The 22,412-nt window shown below is 44.7% G+C and overlaps 1 protein-coding gene across 2 annotated transcripts in view; it reads right to left on the bottom strand.

Annotated features, from left to right (window-relative positions):
• Positions 1 to 14,286: 14,286 nt before the first annotated feature.
• The window catches only part of MRPS5 (mitochondrial ribosomal protein S5), a 21,972-nt gene continuing 13,846 nt past the window's right edge, over positions 14,287 to 22,412 (bottom strand). For both annotated transcript variants that reach the window (XM_073897380.1, XM_025868170.2), the window contains exons 8-12: positions 21,400 to 21,446; positions 20,883 to 20,940; positions 20,511 to 20,573; positions 17,390 to 17,526; positions 14,287 to 14,659 (exon numbers count right to left, since the gene is read on the bottom strand). In XM_073897380.1, coding sequence (XP_073753481.1) covers positions 14,435 to 14,659; positions 17,390 to 17,526; positions 20,511 to 20,573; positions 20,883 to 20,940; positions 21,400 to 21,446 — 530 coding nt within the window. In that variant the 3' untranslated portion in view covers positions 14,287 to 14,434. The remainder of the gene's footprint in view (positions 14,660 to 17,389; positions 17,527 to 20,510; positions 20,574 to 20,882; positions 20,941 to 21,399; positions 21,447 to 22,412) is intronic.

Genomic DNA, 22,412 nt, shown 5'->3' with positions numbered 1-22,412 from the left:
TTGAATTTTGCCAAATTCTGTCAAATGCTTTTTCTGTATCTGCTGAGATAATCATATGGATTTTCCTCATTCTGTTAATGTGGTGGATTACATCACTTGATTTTCAAATGTTAAACCAACTTTGCATTCCTAGGATGAACTCCACTTGGTCATGGTGTATTTTTAATGTTTTTATATAACAATACATGTTACTGGATTCAACTTTGTAATGTTTTACCAAATGTTTTCGTGTCTTTGTTCATAAGGGTTATTGGTCTTTAGTTTTCTTGCTTTGTAATGTATTTGCCTGGTTTTTGCTTTAGGGCAAACCTGGCCCCATAGAATGAGTTGGAAAGTTGTCCCTCCTTTCCCACTTTCTGAGTTTGTGTAGGATTGGCATTGTTTTATTCTTTAAATGTTTGGTTGAATTAATCTGCAGTTTTCTTTGAGTGACAGCTCATATTTAAGTTCTGAGTACAAGGGAGGGCTTTCCTGGAGTGTTGCTGCAGGGTGATCTGGATGGACTGTTTATTAAAGGAATCTCTAATACCACTATCTGTTAGTCTTTCCTCCTGCCTAGTTAGATTCCCCCAGAGCAGACTCTTCCACTCTCCAGCCCAAAGGAGATAGACTGGTGGCCTGCCAGGGGAAACATTCTTATTTTGGACTTATTTTAGACTCCTTCTTCAGCCCTAGAGTTTCATGGCATCAACAGTTCCCAAGCCTTTCGAGGATTCTGTGTTATAGATTGGGTTGGTTCTAGGCTTTTCCTACTGCCTCCTCAGGGTTCAGGGGGTTTTTTAGTCTGAAAAGCTAGTTACAGTCTTTCTGGTTTCCAGCTTCTAAACTTTTTCTTCTCTCATTAGTCCTGTCCTTGTAGGTTTATACCTTTCAAAAACAACCTTTACTATCATTTGAGTATAGTTTCAAGAAAGCACTAAAGTAGATATGCATGTTTCATCTGCCATATTTACCCCCCAAAGAACTTGTTTTTCTTTTTTTTTTTTAAGATTATTTATTTATTTGAGAGAGAGCGTGCATGAGGCGGGAGGGGCAGAGGGAGAGAGAGAGAGAGTCCCCATGCAGGGCTCCATCTCACAATCCTGAGATCACCGAAACCCAGAGTCGGGTGCTTAATCGACTGAGCCACCGAGGCGCTCATTTTTATTTTCAATCCACTGCAATCTGGCTTCTGATCCCACTGCTCCACAGAAAGCTGCTCCTTCCTAGCTCACTAATTAACTCCTCCTTATGAAGTACAACGGGCCCCAATCAACAGTTCTCTTCCCCAACTTCTCACCAGCATTTGATATCACTGGGCCCCCCTGCTTGACATTGCTTCCTTCTTAGGCTTCAGTGACCTCACTGTCCTGGTCTCCCACCTATTTCTCTGGCTTAGTGGGCCTTCAACACTCCAACTGGAGCCATCTTCTCTTCTCCCCCCACAGCCCACGTCCATATTCTTCCTTGGAGAAATCACTCAGATCCACGCCAGTGATTCCCAAGTCCATTTATCCCTGCCTCTCACCCAAGTTCCAGATCCATGTACACAACTGCCTACCAAGTCTTCTCATCCATGAACATCCCATGTCTCCACTTGATCAAGATGTTTATGCCCTTCAGTAGAGATTTGTTGTCTTCTTGAAAATCTTGCATATTTTCTGTTGCGTGTGTTCCTGTGTTCTTTATAGTTGTGTTGCTATCATGGCGGGAACCTCTTTGATGTTACTTTGATGTTACTTTCTCTAACTGGCCGTTCTGGGGCACTGGCCTCCTGATGATTTCCTATGGGGTCACCTGTATCTGGCCACCTTGAGCCCCACTTGTATTCACTCTAAGAGTCTATCCATTGATCCTCTTGGATAATATAGGTGGGCAATCATGTCCCCTGTAAGTGAAGACTGCTTTGCTCCTTCCTGTCCCTTCTCTTGTCTTGCTATGCTGGGTCAACTTCCAAGACAGAACTGAATGGTAGAGGAGCAGGCATGCATGTCCTGTCCCATCGCTGAATGGAAGGAATGTTTCTAAGTTTTCCCCACTAAGTTCCAGGTTTACTCTGGTCAGGACCCCTTATCACATTAAAGGCATTCCCTTCTACTCACAGTTTGCCAAGAGATTTTATTAAGAGTAGGTATGACTTTGATCAGTTTTCTTTGGCGTCTCTTAGAGACATCACAAGGCTTTTCCCTTTTAAGCTGTTATTCTACTAAATTGCACTGGTGGACTACTGTTGAACTAACCTTGGAGCCATTGTTCTGGCAGCCTTCTTGCCACCTTAACTCCATCGTGTGATGATTTCTCCTTCTCCGGGGAGTGGGCAGAGAGAATAAACCAGAGCCCATGTTCCCAAGCAAGTTTCACCAGTACCTGTTAGTCCCCTTACTGGAAGATAGCCTCAGGTAGCAACATCATGTAGGTCTGCACACGTTCCTTGTCTGATCAGTCCTTGGTGATTGGGCTTGCTTATTGTTTAGTTAAGAGTTGCACACTTCAGGTCCTGAAGGAGGATGGAGCCAAGCCAGGCTATGATCCAGACCTGTGATTTCTGCTTCAAGGGACATAAGCAACCATTTAGAACACCCCCCACACACACACATCCACCTGCTCATGCCCTCAGTGCCTGGTTGTGGACGGCAGCCTAACCCCTCTGTGTCTGCCTGTAGGACAAGTGAGCCACCAGCTCCAGAGTCCAGGACATTCAGGCTCAGGAGAAATTGTACCCTTCATAGAAGGATGGCTGGGGGTGAGCAACAATTTTGTCAGTCTCCATCTCTTGGTGTCTTGAAAGTTCATCTCTCTGATATCAAAGGAATCAAAGTAAAGATTTGCCCAGAAAGGGGATTAATTGCCAATTTCAGCAGGGCCAAACACAGTAATGGTGTAATGTTCTTTATATGCACCATAATTTATTGGGGATTTTGGTTTGGGGATGAATATGTGGGATTGATGCAGTTTTCTTTTCATGCACTGCATGGACTTGGGAAGCTTTAAAAAAAAAAAATACAGCACAGGGTCCAAGTCCTGGAGATTCTGATCCAGTTGCCCCAAGATGGAAACAGGAATCTATATTTTTTTAATGATTTATTTATTTATTTGAGAGACAGGAAGAGAGAATGGGGGTGGGGGAAGGAGCAAAGGGAGAGGGAGAGAGAATCCCAAGCGGACTTGACGCTGAGCCTGGAGCCTGACCTGGGGCTTGATCTCACAACCCCAAGATCACAACCTGAGCTGAAACCAAGAGCCACATGATTAACGAACGGCACCACCCAGTCACCCCAGGAACCTGCATTTTTAAGAAGTTGTTTAGAGGCTTCTTAAGGACAGCCAGGTTTGGGAACGACTGACCAGGAAGATACTGGAAGGTCCTGGCCTCAGCTTCATCATCACTGAGATCTAGGGATTCCTATAGGGTCTTAGAGATCACATGGATACAACAGACCTTATAGCCTGATGTAGCCAAAGTGAAGCAGGAGTATGTGTGTCTGTGTGCACACTACTGAATCCAGCTCTCTCTGGGAAATGGGTGACCTCAGATTTCATAAACTTGTGGTCCCTGCCCTGATAATCCTGGGGATTGCATCTGAGTGTCCATCTGTGGTACAAACACCTATATACTCTTTAGTGCTCTTTTTCAAATATGTGTGGATGTGTCTGTGATACCTACAATACAACATCATTTAAAAACACTGCTGAACTCAGAGAAGACTTTTATAGGTGTTATTTTTCTCTATCAACAGTTACTAGAAGTGCACCTACTATTATAAGTGTCTCAGGTAGGGGGCCAATCTGTGATTTTTATTTTTTGCTTTTTCAATTTTAAGTAGGGATCTTCATCCATAGAAAGGCTGGGAAGTCCTAGGGAGAGGCCCTCTGGAGCCAGCAGTGTCCTTTGAGTTAACAGCAGCTGGGAGGTTGCTGCCCTGTCCACTGGGCGGGCAGTCACCACCCTCCAATCCCACCACCCCGCCCACTCGGGTGACCAGCTGGCCCGGGTGCTCTCCAGGACTTGAGTCATCCCAGTCTGTGACAGTGAGGGCTCCATTAGAAAGGAGACTCAGGCCCCAGGGATGGAGTGGGTCATTTGACTATAGAACAGTAGTAGGGGGTGAGGAGGAGGGCACTATGGCTGCCATCCAAGTGGACGCCTTCCCTCCCCTCCCCCTCTTCGGGCTGACTATTAGATCCTTAGAGGATTTCTCAGCCCTCCCAACTTTTAGTGGAAGAGTCTATGTGCTAATGGCCTCAAAAGCTTCTGTAAGGGCCACGAAGACACCATGTATAAGCTCTCATTACCTAACCAACCTCATGGCCCTTCCCAAGCGAAAAGCTATAAATCTGGTGACCTGGTGAGTGTCTGACTCACAGACTTAAATCATATGGTCAATGAAACTCCCCCATGGCTCCCTACTGAGAGGGCATCAGACTTTGTTCCTGTGAACCTCAAGGGCACAAAAGCCCTGGCAATGCCACCATCTTGAGAACACACAGGACATCTGAGGTGTGTGTGTGTGTGTGTGTGTGTGTGTGTGTGTTACTGCCTTTTCCTGAACTATCTTGAAAACCCTGTCCTCACAGCATTTTCCCCAAACCCCATTCACCCCAGCTGGGAAATTCTATTCAGTCCTGAGTAAATGCAGTTTCTGAGAAAAAAGCACTCCTGCCTTCTCAAGGAAACTTTAGGGGTCCTTTTGTTCTTACTCTTGCCAACCAAGACAGGTATACCTGCTTTTTGAAAATTTCCATTAGGCCACTTCGCTTTTACAAAAAACCTATATTACTACCTGTTTTCACCAACTGTAAGAAATCCGAATTGGATTTTGCTCTTATGGAAAAAAGGCAAAAGGCAAAAATAGCTGTTCAGTGTTTATTTTTCAGCGAGCTGTCACAGAGGTGTGCCCAGAGCGAGTAGCGCCACCTAGCTCCTTCCCCGGGAACTACACTCAGCCTCTCAGCCTCCAGCCGCCAGAGCTTTGAGTCTGTACTTTATCTGGATTTCCTTTGGGCACACATTAGAAAGATATGTCCTAAGGTTTCAGAAAAGCCTAAGAGAGGTTATTTTTTGGGTCTGGGAATGCTCAAAGTTTTTCCCATATAAATTAATGATAATTATTTCTTCAAATTATGCCATTTTGGCTTACGAAAGCTTTCATAGAAATGCTCTACTTTCTGATAGAGGAGAAACCTGTAGTCTTATTTTGCTAAAACTTTCATGACAGAACGCTTAGGACTTTGCTCTTGTTTCCATTGTTAGAAGTGTTGCCATTTGTTCTCAGTGCCTCTACCCAACCCCTGCCCCCAGCGAGGTCCTTTCCTGTTCTAGTGCTTTGAAGCAGCCGGTTTCCTCTGGCACAACATAATGAGAAGGAACTCCTGGGGCACCTGGGTGGCTCAGTCAGTTAGGTGTCTGCCTTTGGCTCAGGTCATGATCTCGGGGTCCTGCGATGGAGTCCCCTGTTAGGCTCCCTGCTCAGTGTGGGGAATCTGCGTCTCCCTCTCCCTCCGCCCCTCCCCCACCTTGAGCACACTCATGCTCTCAAATAAATAAATAAAATCTTTTTTAAAAAATAAAAAAAAAAGGAACTCCTCCAGGTTTTATTTCAACACAGGGAAAGAGGGGCTATTAGCTTTGGGGTGGGGGGTGCCAGTCTTGAGGGCTTCCAGGGAGCAGAGGGCAAAGGCTACTGGAGGCCTGGTCACAGGCTACAGGTGTGGGGTAAACAGGGATAAAGCCCCCTGGGCAGCAGGTAGGGAGAGTTGGCAGTTGGAGGGGAAGCCTTGCTCCCCAGGAGAAGACTGGAACCCAAATGGGTATTGCCACCACAATCTCTGTGGAGCCTTTAGAAAGGGCAGGGCAGCATCCAGGCAGGAAGACACTGCAAGTGGATTGCTGCTCACCAAGGGGACATCAGGAAGGGGTACAACTGTGGAGTCTCCTCTGAAGACTGCTGTGATCCCAGCATTAGCGAAGGGCCTGAGTGAGGTCAGACTCCCCTTTTAAAAGATCGAGGTATGGGGGCACCTGGGTGGCTCAGCTGGTTAAGCGTCCGACTGGATCTCAGCTCAGGTCTTGATCTCAGGGTCATGAGTTCCAAGCCCCTCATTGGGCTCCATGCTGGGTGTCGAGCCTATGTTAAAAAAAAAAAAAAAAAAAAGAGTCATCAAGAGATTTCCTGAGAGCCACAGAGACCATGACTCATGGGCTTCTGTTTGCCTTGGAAGAATGCCCTTGGCCATGCTGATGGCAATCCCCCCTACCCTTAATGGATCCCCTGGCATCTGCCCCAAGAGACTTCTCCCAGGCCTGGCCTTAGGAGACAGAGAAAACATATGTGGGGCCTCTGTCCTGGGCCCCCAAGATGACATACTTTGAAGAGAGTTTAATATCAGTTTTGGTGAGTTAGGGAATCCCCATGGAACTAGGGTCCACACTTCTGCAGCAGCGGCTGCATTTGTAAGATGAAAATCTTACCCTGATTTTTTGTTATGTCTGCAGTGTCCTTAAAGAGAGAATCTCCTGGTTGATGTTTACTAGACGTGAATTGAGCTGATCTCCAGGGACATGATGAGACAAAAATAATACAGCCCTGCTGTACGGTGTGGGCCCTCCACGGACAACCAGGAGGCCGGCGGCAGCTTCCTTCCCAAGGAGGCACCACTGTCAACGATGAACCTTAAGCTCAGGGCTTATAGCTATTTGCTCAGGAATGTACCATGAGTGAGTGTCCTATGGATACGTCCATCTCCTGTGCGTGGTGCAGGGGGGGGGGGGTAGCTGTGACCTCACATCGTGCCCCAGCATCCAGATCCATCTTCAGTGAGCCTGAAGTCGTGGTCTCAGCCCCAGTTAATGATCACTTGGTCCATCCCTTGTTTTATAGATGTGGAAACCGAGGCCTGAGGAAGCTAGAGCAGCCCCAGCTTGCTGTCTTTTTATTATTAGAAATTGGTGCCCCCTACCTGTGGGTGCCTCCGGCTTCAATCTCTCTTGAAATCCTGGTATCTAACCGGGTTCGGGCAAGGGGGTGGTGGTGTTCCCAAAGGAAACAGCTAGCGCTTCCTGACTCACTACCTGCTTCAGAAAGCGTGGTGTCCGGCGGGAGCGTCTAGATCCGCACAGACCACTCCCTAAGCCACCAGCGGCTCAGCCTTGCAGGGTCGGGGCGGGGGGGGGGGGGGCAGGACAGGGGCCTTCCTGATGAAAAAGAACAAAGTCTCCTTTCTGCACGTACAGTCCAGGAGCCCACCCCAAGGGGAAGTAGCAGGCCCGCTGCCCAGTAAGGGCTGGAGGCACTCCCGAGGCGGGAGCTGGTACCAACGGTGACCCAAACACAAGCGCGCCCTCGCCCTGGGCAACTCCCAGGCGGAGACGGCCAGATTTTCCCACGGCCCAGGGAGCCGAGAGCTGACGTCCTCCGGGCGCCGCCCGCCTGCAGCGGCCTCTCAGCTGGGAGCTGGGGGCTCCGCGCTGCTCCAGGGCTGCAGCGGCCGGGCCGGCGCAGACGTTGGCCGGGAGGAAAAGCTGGGGGCCCTGTCGCCGACCCACCCCACGCGCCTGCGCGGCTGCACGCACCCTGCCCCCTCCACTCCCTAAAAGCCCTCGCAACCCCGCGTCTCAGCAGGGGTCGCCCCGCCGGGCCCCCACAGTTTCCAGCTAAGGCTTGGAACTAACCCCACTTCCAGGCCTCTGAGGGCGCTCACCTGCAGTCCCTCAGTTTGGAGGATCGCCTCACACACCCACACAACTTCTACGCATCCCTTAAGGCACAAATTCCTTTACTTCTCAGAGCTCCCGGAGATTTCTTTCCAAACTTCTACGAAATCCTGTGACCTCCTCGAGACCCTCTGCGCTGGGTTTCCCCCCTCCGACCCCAAGATTCCTCGATAAAGGAACTTCTCCTGCTTTATTGACACGACCCGCTCTTAGGGGCTGGACACTGGAGGCTGTCTGCTGGGGGCCAACCCTGGCTCTGCCTCTTACCGGCTGTGTCACCTTGAGCAAGTTTTATAATCTGGGAATCTCAGCGCTCAAGGGCTTTCTAGTTTAAACAAGTAAGTGGATTACAACTCTGTTTAGTAAGTGTTAAGTCCTCAATAAATGTCAGCCATTACCATGCTCATTATAGAATAAAAATTTAAGGGGCGCCTGCGTGGCTCAGTTGGTTAAGCCTCAGACTCTTGATTTCAGCTCAGGTCATGATCTCAGGGTCCTGAGATCTAGCCCCACATGGAGCTCCACCCTCAGCAGGGAGTCTGCTTCCTCCTTCTCCCTCTCCCTCTCAAATAAATAAATAAATCCTTAAAAATATTTTAAGTCACAGGACATAAATGCATGCCAAACAATATTCTCTGTAAGGATGAGGCTCTCGGGGCACCTGGGTGGCTCAGTCGTTGGGTGTCTGCCTTCGGTTCGGGTCGTGGTCCCAGGGTCCTGGGATCGAGCCCCGCATCGGGCTCCCTGCTCGGTGGGAGGCCTGCTTCTCCCTCTCCCACTCCCCCCTGCTTGTGTTCCCTCTCTTGCTGTGTCTCTCTCTGTCGGATAAATAAATAGGATCTTAAAAAAAAAAAAAAAAGATGAGGCTCTCAACATCAAAGTAATGGACAAATGTCTGAGGGTCTGGGATCGCTGACTTCATGCTAAGAAAAAGGCAGGGGTGCACTTGCCTGGTACAGGTTACAGCACAAGGACAGTCATTGTTCCCAAGTATGCTCAGAGTGAGGCACCTTCTGCCCTGTGTCCGGGTCTCTCTCATTTGCCAGCAAGTGTTGCCTTTTTCTGAAAAGTTGAGCCCTTAGAAGCAGCGGGGCTGGACTGGTGAGAGGAGCCAGCCCCACCTTACCCAGGTCCAAGAGTCCCCAAAAGAGAGGGCACTGGAGCCCCTCCCAGGACTGCCACTTGTCTGTTGTAGCCCACCAGCCACCGCTCTCCTCCATAGACTTCGCTCATGTGCTCCCCTCCCTCTGATATGGGCCCCGGGCTGCCCTGGCAGGCAGTGTCAATTTTATAAGCAACATTCATGTCATTCCTCATTTTTAGAAAGCTGAGACTGGGGGCTGGAGTTACATAAAGTGATTAAGCAACGTGACTGATGTCACACAGCAAGTTGGTGGCCTCTGAGCTATAGTCCCCAGATCCCCCGTGCTTCCTGCAGCTGCCCTCCAACCCTGACTTACGCTTTGGATTTGTAAACCTTAGTTTGAATGCCGTGATCTGCAGCTGAAAGAAATTTGAATATCCTCATGAGAGGAAGAGGAGCAAATGAGATTCTTTCAAGACAGTATTTGTAGCACAAATCTGAAAGCTTAACCTGAATCTTGTTGCTAGTAGGTGTTTATATTCCCCCCCTACCCCGGGGATCCCACCTCTAGCATTGCAAATTGTAATGATTTATCTATGTAGTAAGCAAGCATTCCTAACTACAAAATATTTGAGAGAGCAGAGATGCGTCTCTACTAGAATCATCAATTTCTACATTGTACTAGGTCCTGCCTCACTGCCTCATTGGGTAAACAGAACAGGGACTATTTGGAGGAGCTCTCCCTGCCCCCTGGTGGTTGTAAGTATAACTCTTTAACAGTTTCAGTGAGGTTTAAATAACATAAACTGCACAGGTTTAAACGTACCAAAACTTTGGTGAGTTTTGACATATGCACATGAAAGCACTATGAAATCATCACCACAACCAAAATAATAAACATATCTATTACGCCCAAAACTTTCCTTATGCCCCTTTGTCACCCCTCCTTCCCACCCCTCCCCACCCTCTCCTAGTATTGTTGGTTTACACTTAAACAATAGAAATTACCCAATCTGAACAACAGAGAGTAAGCATACTACAAAAAAATAAGCAGAGCTTCAGATACATATGGGACTACAACAAAAGATCTAATGCTTAGGTCATCAACGTCCCAGTAGGAAGTTGAAAAAAATAGCCAAAGAAATAAGAAAATAATAATACAACCCACAGAATGGGAGAAAACTTTTGCAAGTCATGTATCTGATAGGGGGCTTGCTCTATAAAGAACTACTCCACTCAATAAAAACACAAATAACCCGATTTTTTAAATGCACAAAGGATCTGAATAGACATTGCTCCAAAGAATAGCCAACAAGCCATGAAAAGATGCTCAACATCCTTAGTCATCAGGGAAATGCAAATCAAAACCACAATGAGATACCACTTCATTCCTACTAGGATAACTATCACCAAACGACAAAACGAATTTGGCAAAGATGTAGAGAAACCCTTATTCATCACCGGTGGGAATGTAAAGTGGCGCAGCCATGGTGGGAAACAGGTTAGCAGTTCCTCAAAGAGTTAAGCAGAGAATCACGGTATGACCCAGCAATTCCACTCCTAGATATATACCCCAAAGAAAACACTGATCTACACAAAAACTTGTACAAAAATGTTCATAGCAGGGGCACCTGCCTGGCCTCAGTCAGAAGACCATGTGACTCTTGATCTCAGGGTTGTAGGTTCAAGCCCCACGTTGGGAGTAGAGATTAAATAAAAATAAAATCTTGGGGTGCCTGGGTGGCTCAGTCGTTAAGTGTCTGCCTTCGGCTCAGGTCATGATCCCAGCGTCCTGGGATCGAGCCCCGCATCAGGCTCCCTGCTCGGCCGGGAGCCTGCTTCTCCCTCTCCCACTCTGCCTGCTTGTGTTCCCTCTCTAGCTGTCTCTAATAAATAAACAAAATCTTAAAAAAAATGTTCACAGCATCATTATTCATAAGAGCTAAAAAGTAGAAACAACTCAAAATGTCTTTCAACTGATGAATGGATAAATAAAAATGTGGTATATCTACACAATGAAGTTTTTATGGGCAATAAAACAAAATGAGGTATTTATATAGGTACATGAATGAATCTTGAAACATAATGCTCATTCAAAAATGCCAGTTACAAAAGACCATATATTGTGCGATTGCACCTATGTGAAATGTCCGGAATAGGCAAATCCATTGAGAGTAAATCAGTGGTTACCACAGGCTGGAGAGATAGGGTCCTGGGAAGGTACTGCTAATGCGTATAAAGTATCTTATTCTTAAAAAGTTCTTAAATTGATTATGGTAATGGTTGCACAACTCTGTGAATAAACTAAAAACTACTAAACTGTTACGAGAAAACTTGAAGAAATTTTAGGAGAAAAACTTCCAAGTTTGGCAAAAGACAGATAAACCTATAGATTCAAGGTGAGCAAACCCCCCCAAAAAAATAAAATGAAAGAAATCTATCTATACCAAGACATATCATAATCTTTAGTTTAGAAAACTAAAGCCAAAAAAAAGTTCTTGAAGGCAGAGAGAGGAAAAACAATACCTTGTCTGTAAGGGGAAACCATTCAAAGGAAAGCAAATTGTCATCAGAAACCAAGGAGGCCAGAAGAAGTGGCATATTTGTCGAGTGGTGAGAGAAAGATTATCAGCCTGAGCCTGACACCTGGCTCTGGGACCTACTCTGAAAGCATAAGCAGAACTATAGTTGTATTAGTTGCATTAACTTAGTTCCACATTGTTTTGTTCCCTACTTAGTTAACTTAACCTTTTCCACTCTTACTCCGTTTACCCACTGATGAGAATGGGATGGTAACATTGGTCTTGACATATCTGATCATGCCAGGTCCCAAATAGTGCCTCATTGTCCAGAAGAATGCTCACCTCCAGATTGTTTCAAACCCCTCACCCCACCCCACCCCACTCAAGGTTTTAAGAAACGCCTTATCCTTCTCTCACGCATGTAAGCTCAACAGGGCAAGGCAGATTTGGGAATGATCCCCTGCCTTCTCATTGGGCTGCCCTTCTGATAATAAAGCTTTCTTTGCTTCAAAACCAGCATCTCAGACATTGGCTTACTGTGCACTGGGGACACGGACAAGTTTGAGTATGGTAACAAACCTGGAATTCTCTATCTGGTGAAACTATTCTTTAGGAATGAAAAATAAAGAGATTCTCATTGAAGGAAAACTAAGAGAATTTGTTAGCTAGAGGAAGTTCTTGCAGCAGGAAGGAAATGTGTGAGATAATAGATTTATTTACTTTCTTGTTTGCTTATTTATTATAGAAAACAGATATATATATATGGCAGAAAATAGAAAATAGAATACATATTGCTCTCTGCCCCCAGTTCCTGGCACAAAGATCCTAAAACCACTGTCATTTCTTCTTAAGTGATAAGAGTACTGGCAGCATCTTTTGTTCTAATAGTTGGTTTTTGACCCCAGTTCCTGACACTTCCTCAATCCCTTGGAATTTCTGAGGTGATGGCACGGTCTTTTGTTCTAATGAGGTGACTCTTGGTGGGCTCCTGGATGGGTTCTGGTCACCAGAAAGACCAAGCCATGATTAGAAGCTTAGAATTTTCAGCCCCACCTCCCATTCTTCAGAGAGGGGAGAGGGGCTGGAAATGGAGTTAATGATCCATCATGCCTATGTGGTAAATGTGGTAAAGCCACCATAAAACCTCCAATAGTACAGGGCTCTGGGGGGTTCTGGGTTGGTGAACACACGGAGTTGCTGAGACTGGCGCATCCTTTCCCACGTACCTTGCCCAAGGCACCTCTTCCATCTGGATGTTCATCTGGATCTTTTATCCTATCCTTTCATGATAAACTGGTAAACAGGAAGTAAACTGAGCTGCTCTAGCAAATTCATCAAACCCAGTGAGGGTGCCGTGGGAACTCAGAAGCACAGGGGACAATACACTTACGATTGGCATCTAAAGTAGGGTGAGGGTGGTCTTGTGGGACTGAGCCATCAACCGGTGGGATCGGACCCCACCTTCAGGTCAACAGTGTCAGAATTGTGTTAAGTTGCAGGGCATGCCAACTGCCTGGAGGAGGAAAACCCCCACAAGTCTGGTGTCAGAAGTGTTGAGTTCGGCAGTAAAGGGGATATGCAGGAGAACTGGGTGTTTCCCTACTCAGAATGCTAACAGAAAGACTCCTGGAAGGTCAGGAAAGAACAACTGAAAAGAATAAAAATATGGGTAGGGCACATCTGGCTGGCTGAGTGGAGTGTGGGACTCTTGATCTCAGGGTCGTTGAGTTCGAGCCCCACATCGGGGGTAGAGTTTACTTAAAAAATAGATAGATAGATAGAGAGAGAGAGAGAGAGAGAGAGAGATAGATAGGGGGACCCGAGTGGCTCAGTCAGGTAAGAGTCTGACTCTTGATCTCAGCTCAGGTCTTGATCTCAGGGTTGTGAGTTCAGGGCCTGCGTGGGGCTCCATGCTGGGCGTGGAGACTACTTAGAAAAAAGAAAAAGAAAATGAAAAAATAAATAAGTAAAATTTAAAAATATGGGTAAATACAATAGGCTTTTGTTTTCTTCTTGAGTTTTCCATATTATGTTTGATGACTGAAGCAAAAAAGTATATCTAACTTGGTTCTAAACATAGGTAGAGGAAATTTTGAAACAGTTATAGAAATTGGGGAAGGTAAGGGATTTAAAGGGTGGTAAGGTTTCTACACTTCAAAAGGGTAAAATATCAACACCAGTAGACAGGTGATGAGTGATGTATGCATAATGTAATACCTAGAGCAACCACTAAAACAGCATACAAAGAGTTTTAAAAAGAGAATTTCTAGAGTCAAAAAGAACAGGGCTGGGGCGCCTGGGTGGCTCAGTCGTTAAGCGTCTGCCTTCGGCTCAGGACATGATCCCAGGGTCCTGGGATCGAGCCCCGCATCGGGCTCCTTGCTCAACAGGGAGCCTGCTCCTCCCTTTGCCTGCCACTCCTGCTTGTGTTCCCGCTCTCGCTGGGCCCCTGTCAAATAAATAAATAAAATCTTTAAAAAAAAAAAAAAAGAACAGGGTTTGCCCATTTTCCTCTACTTTCTGAGTGACTGTAGTCAAGTACTTAACTGTTCTGTAAAATGAAGTTAATAACATTCATTTTGGACAAATCAAAGTTAATATATATTAGCTATAAATATTATAGCAATTATTTTGCATATTATTTTTTATTGGATCAGGCTATAAACCCTGTCTTCCTAATTCATTTACTTTTGCTAGTTTAAATGAATATTTAAAGTAGCCTTGAAGGGGTACCTGGGTGGCTCAGTCGGTTAAGCATCTGCCTTCGGCTCAGGTCATGATCCCAGGGTCCTGGGATTGAGTCCCTCATCAGGCTCCGTGCTCAGCAGCAAGTCTGCTTCTCCCTCTCCTTCTGCCTGCCACTCTGCCTGCTTGTGCTCTATCAAATAAATAAAATCTTAAAAAATAAATAAATAAAATAAAGTCGCCTTGAAACTATATTATATACTGTTCCTATCACAGTTCCTAGTATATACCACATGCTCAAAAAGTTAAAGCTATAGTTATTTATTATTTGTCAATAAAGAAGGTTGGCCTGTCCTTTAAAAAGAAAGTGACATTCCAACATGTGAGGGGTTGAGCCTCCTCTAGGTGCTAGACAGGACCAGCTGCTGCAGCTGTACGAGGCCAAAGGGAAGCTCAGGTAGCAGCTCTCTTTAAATTCGACCACACTGAGCGCTTCATTCCCTGTGCGGCCTTCACTTCTTCCCAGTCCAGTTTGATGTCTGGAACCTCATCTTCTGGCTCGGGATCCTTTCTCAGGACTCCCTGCGGGGAGGCCACCACGATGGGCAGAGGGCCACATTCCTCCCGGAATTCTACAACGTGGAGACTCTTCTTATCAGCCAACTGTTGATGGGTTTCCTGGGCAAGATCAAATTGAGAACGCCAGGTTAGGTCGATGAGAAACATCTGTAACTGAAAGAAAAGGAACGTCCACGTACCACTTGGGGGACTTCCATTTCAGAGGATTCTGGGTAATGTATCTTGCAGCTAAACCACGGTACCTAGAGTGGATGGTATCATCTCCCCACTCCCCACTGGAATGGAGGAAGGGCCCTGGTCTCTGGGCTCTTGCCTTCCAAACCCCCCAATTATGTGCCATGCCATGCCCAAAACTGAACTTGAATCTCATCAAGCCCCTAGTTCTAGCTACTGTTTTACAGGACATGCAGGGAGAGAAGACATTAAGAACCCACGAGTATTTCGCAGCACACTGGGAAGCTACAGGACAAACAACCCAGTTTCCAAAAAAAAAAAAGGGGGAAACCTACAGATTAGAAGTGCCCTAAAAGACATGGCAAGAACTTATAACGTATTGACCTTTGCTGTACTCTAACTCAAACGAATTATGCAAAAAACTTTTGTAAAATTCAAACAAATGGATACATTACTAAGAACACTACCTAGGTAATTAATGATACTGCGGCACTGTTAACTTTTAGGTATAATAGTAGTGGGGGGTAGTTTTTAATCCTTATCTTTTAGAAATACATACTGAAATATTTATGAATGCTACAAGGTGATGTCTGAGACCTGGTTCAAAACAACTGGGCTGCATGGGGGAGGTGCTGAGAGACAAAGGTTGGCAACAAGCTGCTAACTGCTGACCCTGGTGAGAGGGCCATGCGGATTCATTACAGACAGCAGCCACAGAAGTCTGGAAAAAGGCAAATAAATTTAGTAGATGGCTTAGTGATAGTACATTAAAATAGCTGGTATGTCCAACTTCATGTTTCCAGACTCTATGGCCATCTTGTACTATTCTAATTCTATGTAAGTTTGAAATTAGAAAAATGAGCTATTTCATAAAAACAAAATAATTTAAATTAATGGGTCTTACAATCAATGGCATATTGCTTAAATTGGTGACATTCTTTTTCTTTTCGAGTGGCACATGAAATAATGTAACGTTTTATTTATTTATGTATTATTTTTATTATTTTTGAGAGCACATGTGCGTTGGGGCGGGGGGGGTAGATATCCCAAGCAGGCTCCACCCTCAGCAGAGAGCAATGTGAGGCTCAATCTCATGACCCTGAAATCTTGACCTAAGCTGAAATCAAGAGTCAGTCGCTTAACTGACTGAGCCACCCAGGCGCCCCAAATAATGCAACATTTTATAGTTGATGGCATTTTAGAAGAGATGATACATGGTAATCATATCAGAAAATTCAAAGTCCTAACATAAAACAAAAATATTACAGGGGCACCTGGGTGGCTCAGTCTGTTAAGCGTCTGCCTTCGGCTCAGGTCATGATCCCAGGTACTGGGATCAAGCCCCACTTTGGGCTCCCTGCTCAGCGGGGAGCCTTTTTTCTCCCTCTGTCTCTGCCCCTCCCCCCACTCGTGCACACACTCTCTCTCTCAAATAAATAAAATCTGTAAAAAACAAACAAAAAATAATTACATAAAAGAACAAGTCTACTTGATCATAAATAATACCTATCTAAAACCAATACCTTAGTTACATCAAACAAACCTCTAATGAGAAATATGAATTTAGAAGTGCTTTTGAAGCATATTTTAGATAGTACCAACACATACACACAACTGTTCGCAAAGGATCTTTCAGCCAAAGCTTTTCTTCCAATTAATCTTCCTATTTTACACAGAGATACGGATAATTATTCCACAGACCACTTTACTCAAAACCAGCTATCACTCTTTCTAAATATCAGGAAGATTGTCAAAGTTGAATCTCTTGAAACCTGGCTGTCTTTTCCGCTCATCCAGCTGCTAAGGTCTACCCATCCCTTCAAAGGACAGACTAGCCCTTGAAGCAGGTAAGAGCGCAGCCCCGGAAGAGGGGCTTCTCCGCTGTGGAGCAGAGCGACTGCGCGCCTTGCCCAGGCTAGGGGGCAGCCCAGGGCTCTCAGCTCTGCAGAGAAATAACTCGGCATTTTAATGTTCATAGTTCAGGGCACCTGGGGGCTCAATTGTTAAGCGTCTGCCTTCGGCTCAGGTCATGATCCCAGGGTCCTGGGATCGAGTCCCGCATCGGGCTCCCTGCTCTGCGGGAAGCCTGCTTCTCCCTCTCCCACTCCCCCTGCTTGTGTTCCCTCTCTCACTGTGTCTCTCTCTGCCAAATAAATAAATAAAATCTCTAATGTTCATAGTTCCTTCTAGCTCGGGTGTCCGTCTGAATGACCTATGCGGGTAACATGAAAACCGGCTGTGCTTCTCCTGAAGACGGTGCTCTCGAGTGGAAAGGCTTCACTCTAGTCCCAACTGAAAGGACTAAATTAGGTAACAGCCTTTCTCTTTCTACTTTACATTTCTATACTGTAAGAGTTGTAGAACAAGCATAAATTCTTTTCATAATAAAATACAGATTATAATTACTGGCTTTTAGAAATATTTCATTTCAAAACTTTAGAACAGCCATGCAGTATTTTTTAAAGGGTAATTTTCAGGCACTAACTCTCCAGTTGGATCAACTCAACTGATGCAGCCACAGGCAGCAAAGAAATGCCCAAGTGCTCAGGAGGCGCTGGGACAGCAACTCCAAGGGGCTCCCAGGACATCACGGTCTAAGTGCCCACAACTGAAATATGAACAAGAATTTCTATTTCAGAACCCAGGGAAGGTTACCTGGTGGGAGAGCCCATGGAAGAGGCCCCGTGTGAGGTTGAGCATGTTGACGGACCCAGAGACCTTGGCATACATGTCTTTGATGCCAATGAGCCGGCAGATGGTGATGATGGCCCGATGGCAGCGGAGACCATAGCCTAGAAAAGGAAAAACGCCATCAGTCACCCTGCTGCCTTTCACACAGCTTTGGGCTCTGAGTTTGGGAGGCCCTGGTTCACATTCTGGATTCATCACTTCCCTGGAAAACTTACTTCCATAATGACCCTGATTTAAGTGAGATGTTATAAAGACTAAAGAAATAATAAACATACATTTCTTAAGCATGGGGGCAAAAAAACAGGGATGTTATAAAGATTAAGAGAAATGCGTGGAAGTTCTTGACCCCCCCCAGGCCTGAGCTGGCTAAGAATAGAGGGACACATCTGTTTTCACCCTCCTCAATTGCTCAGTTGCACCAAGACCTTCTTCCTCTTCCTGGAAAAACTCCTCTCTTGGCTTTGGTAACACACCCTCTCCTCCGTTCCCTCCAAAACACAGCATCTTAATTGCTGCTTTCAGGCACTTAGTGGAACTTGCTTATCTGATGTTTCCCCTCAGTAGAATGCGGGCTCTGTGAGGGCTAAGAAATTATTTCTACTGTATCCCCAGAGCCTAGATCAGTACCCAGCAAATGCAGGTAGCAGTGAGAGAAAGACACCCCAAATTTATACGCACATTTTGATTAGCCAGATAAGGAACTCAGCACACACCTCCGTGCTTTAAGGTAGAGGATCTACTCTATATTACTGGCTTTCTAATTTCCAATTTGTAATGGTAATTCAATATATGTATATAAAAACTCTATTTGGATCCAAGCACCTAACATAGAACCATCCCTTCTACTTGAAAGAGTCAATTAAATGTGGATCCCAGAGCTATGCCAGATCATGTGAAAACTAGGGACCTCAGAGGGTAGCTAAGACAGGCAACAACAGGGTGGTTTGTCCTTCTGTGCGGAGTTATACACACAGAACAAGTGTCCATGTGTGAACAAATGCATGCATGCACAGATGTGTATAAATGCACACACATCTAGAGACTGGTGCCCACGAAAGAGGGTGCAAGGCAGATCATGGAAGGGCCTGGAAGGCAGACTCTAACCTGCTACTGCTCACTGGATGATCCCAGGCAAGAGCCTCCCTTCTCCTCCACACCTACTCAGCAGAGCTGATGCTGAGCTCCTGAGGGAAGGCAGGTAGACTGCACAGTCCCTGGACCACACACGACACTCCCCAAACTTTGGTAGCCAGCTTTGTACATATACAGACATCCATGTAAGAGTGGTCACAGTCCTGTGGTAATTATTTGAATGTACTCTGATTGTGAACACTTCCAGGCAGGCACTGTGTCAAAACCCTTGTTTAATGAAAGTTAAATTTGTGTGTGTGTGTGTGTGTGTGTGTGTGTGTGTGTGTATGTGTGGTGTGATATGGGACATGCTTGGCAGTGCTGCGTGAGGCATTAAACATCAGGCTGCAGCCAAGGAAGAAGCGCCCCATCGTCAAATCAGCCAAGGAAGAGGCGTCCCATGGTCAAATCAGCCAAGGAAGAAGCGTCCCATGGTCAAATCAGTTTGCGAACACCGCCTTCTCCATCCCCCCCTGGGGAGATTCACATCGCAGAGCAGTGCATTAAAGACTGCAACAATCCCAAAGATGTACAAGCATCTTTTCTTACTTTCCATAACTGTTTTCCCACATGGCACTCTTTCTGGAGTTCACACCTATTAATATCTCCTCACAGAAATAGCAATGCACAGGGATATAGTTTAGGAACTGCTGTCTATAACACAGCCTACTGTTTTAGCTTCAAGATCAGAATATTTAACCCCAATGCACAGGGAACGGGTTCAACTATACAGAAACCTGAAAAATACAGCTTCAGGAGACAGGGAAGATAAAAAAAGCAAACTTCAACAATTCAGCCATCTTTCAAAAATCTTTCAGATACAAATGTATCTACACCAACACTGTTCCACAGAAGTAGGACATAAGCCATACATGCAAGCCATCTATGGAATTTTTAATTTTTTCATCAACGCATTTTTTAAGAAGAGGTAAAATTCATTTTAGTAATGTCTTTTCTTAACCCAATATCCCCAAAACACTATCATTTCAACATGCAATCAATAATAACGTTGAGATATTTTACATTCTTTGTTTTCAGACTGAGCCTTTGAAATCTGGCGTATATTTGACACTTGGCAGAAGCCACCTTTCAAGTGCTCGAGAGCCACTTGGGGTCCCAGCTACCACGGGAACAGCACAAGTCAAGAAACCTTGACATCTAAGTGTTCGACTCAATACTTTCTAATAAAAATAAAGGTTTTTATTAAGTATATAAATGATCATGATTTTAAAGCAAAGGCAAATTCTCTTGGTGCACAATTAGTACTGAATTTGATGCTTTTTCTTCCTCATTTATTTCCACATACGAGAAGCTTTGACATGAAAAATTTAGATATTTTATCTTTTTCTGATCCAAACTTTTTAAGACATACCTAGAGTATCATTTTTACTATAGAACCACAGGCTAAACACAAATCAAAGTGCTCAAAGAATTCTATACCCAGGGTCCACTGGGCATGACTGCCCCAGCTCCGTGACCCTGAACTCTGCCTGCCTGCTCTCCCACGGGACAGGAAGGTCCACCTCGGCATCCCCAGAGCTTAGCATAGCACCCAGCTCACAGTGTTCAATCGACACTTGATGATGTGGATGAATGACTGGAACCGAAGAAGCTATAAGAGTCCGCCATCTAATACTATCGATAATTCTCCAGGAGGAACTGATGGCCCCACTCATCCAAACCCAGCGACTCACTCAGCTGCGCTTTCCCATTCAGAGGGTGCTCTTTCCACCCAGAATTGCCCTGGAACATGCCTGTGTTCATGGGAGCCCGAGTAGGCCGACTACCTTTTATTCCCTGAGAGCCGCGGCCTGCTTACATCTAACGTAGGCCTTTCCTTTTTGGTGTTTTCAAAAGGGAGTTCAATACATGTGATTAAGAAGAGAGGAGAGGATGGATCTGTGATAATTTCTCTGCTTTATCTTTAACAAATTATAAGAGTATTTTTGGTTACCTCTGGGTTGTTTCTTCATCTTGATATGTGTCCTTTTAAATCTTAAAGAAATATCGTGGAATACTGGAGGGTAAAAACATAAACATAAGAAGGATTAGGTGTGTAGCGTTAATGCCCTTGTAAAGACCACAGTGCAACTAATACTACCCTAAGCAGCTAGCACACACCGGCCAAGGATGAGTGACAAAACTCTGATTTCACTCATGACTAACCTTCTCAGGGGAGAAAATCTGTTTCTGTATTTTATACAATTATTTGTTCCAGAACGTGATAACCAGCAGAGAAACACAAAGATAGCCATAGAGCTAAACTGTCACACTTAATGAAACAAGTGTAACCCTGCAAATTTTACAAGAGAAGATGAACACTCACTCGTATGGTCTTCGTATCGTTCTATATAATGCAAATAGTGAACTGCTCTGTTCTTCGCCTGAAAGAAAGAAGGAAAATAGTTTTCTTAAATCTATTGATGGAATTTACATTTTCTTGGAGATTTAAAAAAAACAGCTTCCATAAAATATTTTATTCCAGAAAATTTCACACTTACACAAAAATTATATACTTCTAAAAGCCAAGGATTTTAATTTTAAAAATTTGTAACAGTATCACTATCACACGTAAAAAACATTAACAATAATTCCTTAGTATCTTTGAACATCCTGTCAGAGTTCCAACCTTCGCAGCTGTCTCCCACTTTTGGTCAGCAATCACAAGTCTGCTAAAACCAACGGAAAACAGGTGCTCCTAAGGCTGCTTTGGGGGAGATAAGTAACTTCTGACAGGAAGCCTCAGGGGAAGGTTCTTATTTTCATTGTTATTTTTTTTTTGCAGTTCTAATGGTGACTAGCACACTGATCTTTTACTATCAACAAAAGAAAAATGTACATACCTTTCTGAAAGCATCCATCCGATCAGTGGCTTTCCCAACGGCAAAACCTTAAAAAAAAAAGTAAAACTATGAAAAAGGGCATAAATTTGGCACACAATGTCTTTCACCACATTTCAAGTGTCAGTTCCTACAATACTGCACAGCATTTCATTTGTCTTCTGCCCACAGAAAACCTGTTATCCAAAACAAATGATAAAACATGAGGCCATAGGGGGGCGCCAGGCTGGCTCAGTTGGAAGAGCATGCGACTCTTGATCTTGGGTTTGTGAGTCTGAGCCCCACACTGGGTTGTGGAGATTACTTAAATAAATAAAACTTAAGACAAAACAAAACAAAACAAAAACAAAAACATGAGGCTATAGAGACTCACCTGTTTTGGGGCATTTGGGAAAGATTACATTTGAAATTATCTATGAAATCCAAGGTTAGGTATATAACACTACCTTTTATAAATCTCTAGATAAAACTAAATATACTTTAAAAAAAACTAACCATGCTCTAAATTAGTAAGATAAATGGTCTTCAACATTTTTTAAAATAGATTAAAATAACCAGAAAGGTTGGGGGAATATATTGCTATAGAGTAAAACCACGACTTCACTGGAACTTTCAAATGCAATTCAGATTTCAATTAACCAGGAAATAAAATCAACAATTCTAAGTTTGTGAATGCTTAACCCTATGAAATGAAATTTATCACAATTTAACAGAAATGTTGCCCATTATTTGCTATTATGTTAATTACTTTGAAGAATGTATTTTATTTTTAAATTACACATAGGAAAGTAATATAAAGCAATACTGCTCCATGAGATAGAAATGCAAGACATCTGAGGGGTGCCTGGGTGGCTCAGATGGTTAAGCGTCTGCCTTCGGCTCAGGTCATGATCCCAGGGTCCTGGGATCGAGCCCCACGTCGGGCTTCTGACTCAGCGGGGAGTCTGCTCCTGCCTCTTCCACTGCTCAGGCTCTCTCTCTCTCTCTCTCTCTCTCTCTCTCTCTCTGTGTGTGTG

This window comes from Callorhinus ursinus, unplaced genomic scaffold, assembly GCF_003265705.2.
Source record: "Callorhinus ursinus isolate GAN/ISIS: 27379988/994484 unplaced genomic scaffold, GSC_fseal_2.0 scaffold10, whole genome shotgun sequence".
NCBI classification, from domain to species: Eukaryota; Metazoa; Chordata; class Mammalia; order Carnivora; family Otariidae; genus Callorhinus; species Callorhinus ursinus.
The sequence above is the reverse complement of the archived record's forward strand: the minus strand, read 5'-3'. Positions and strand labels throughout refer to the sequence as shown.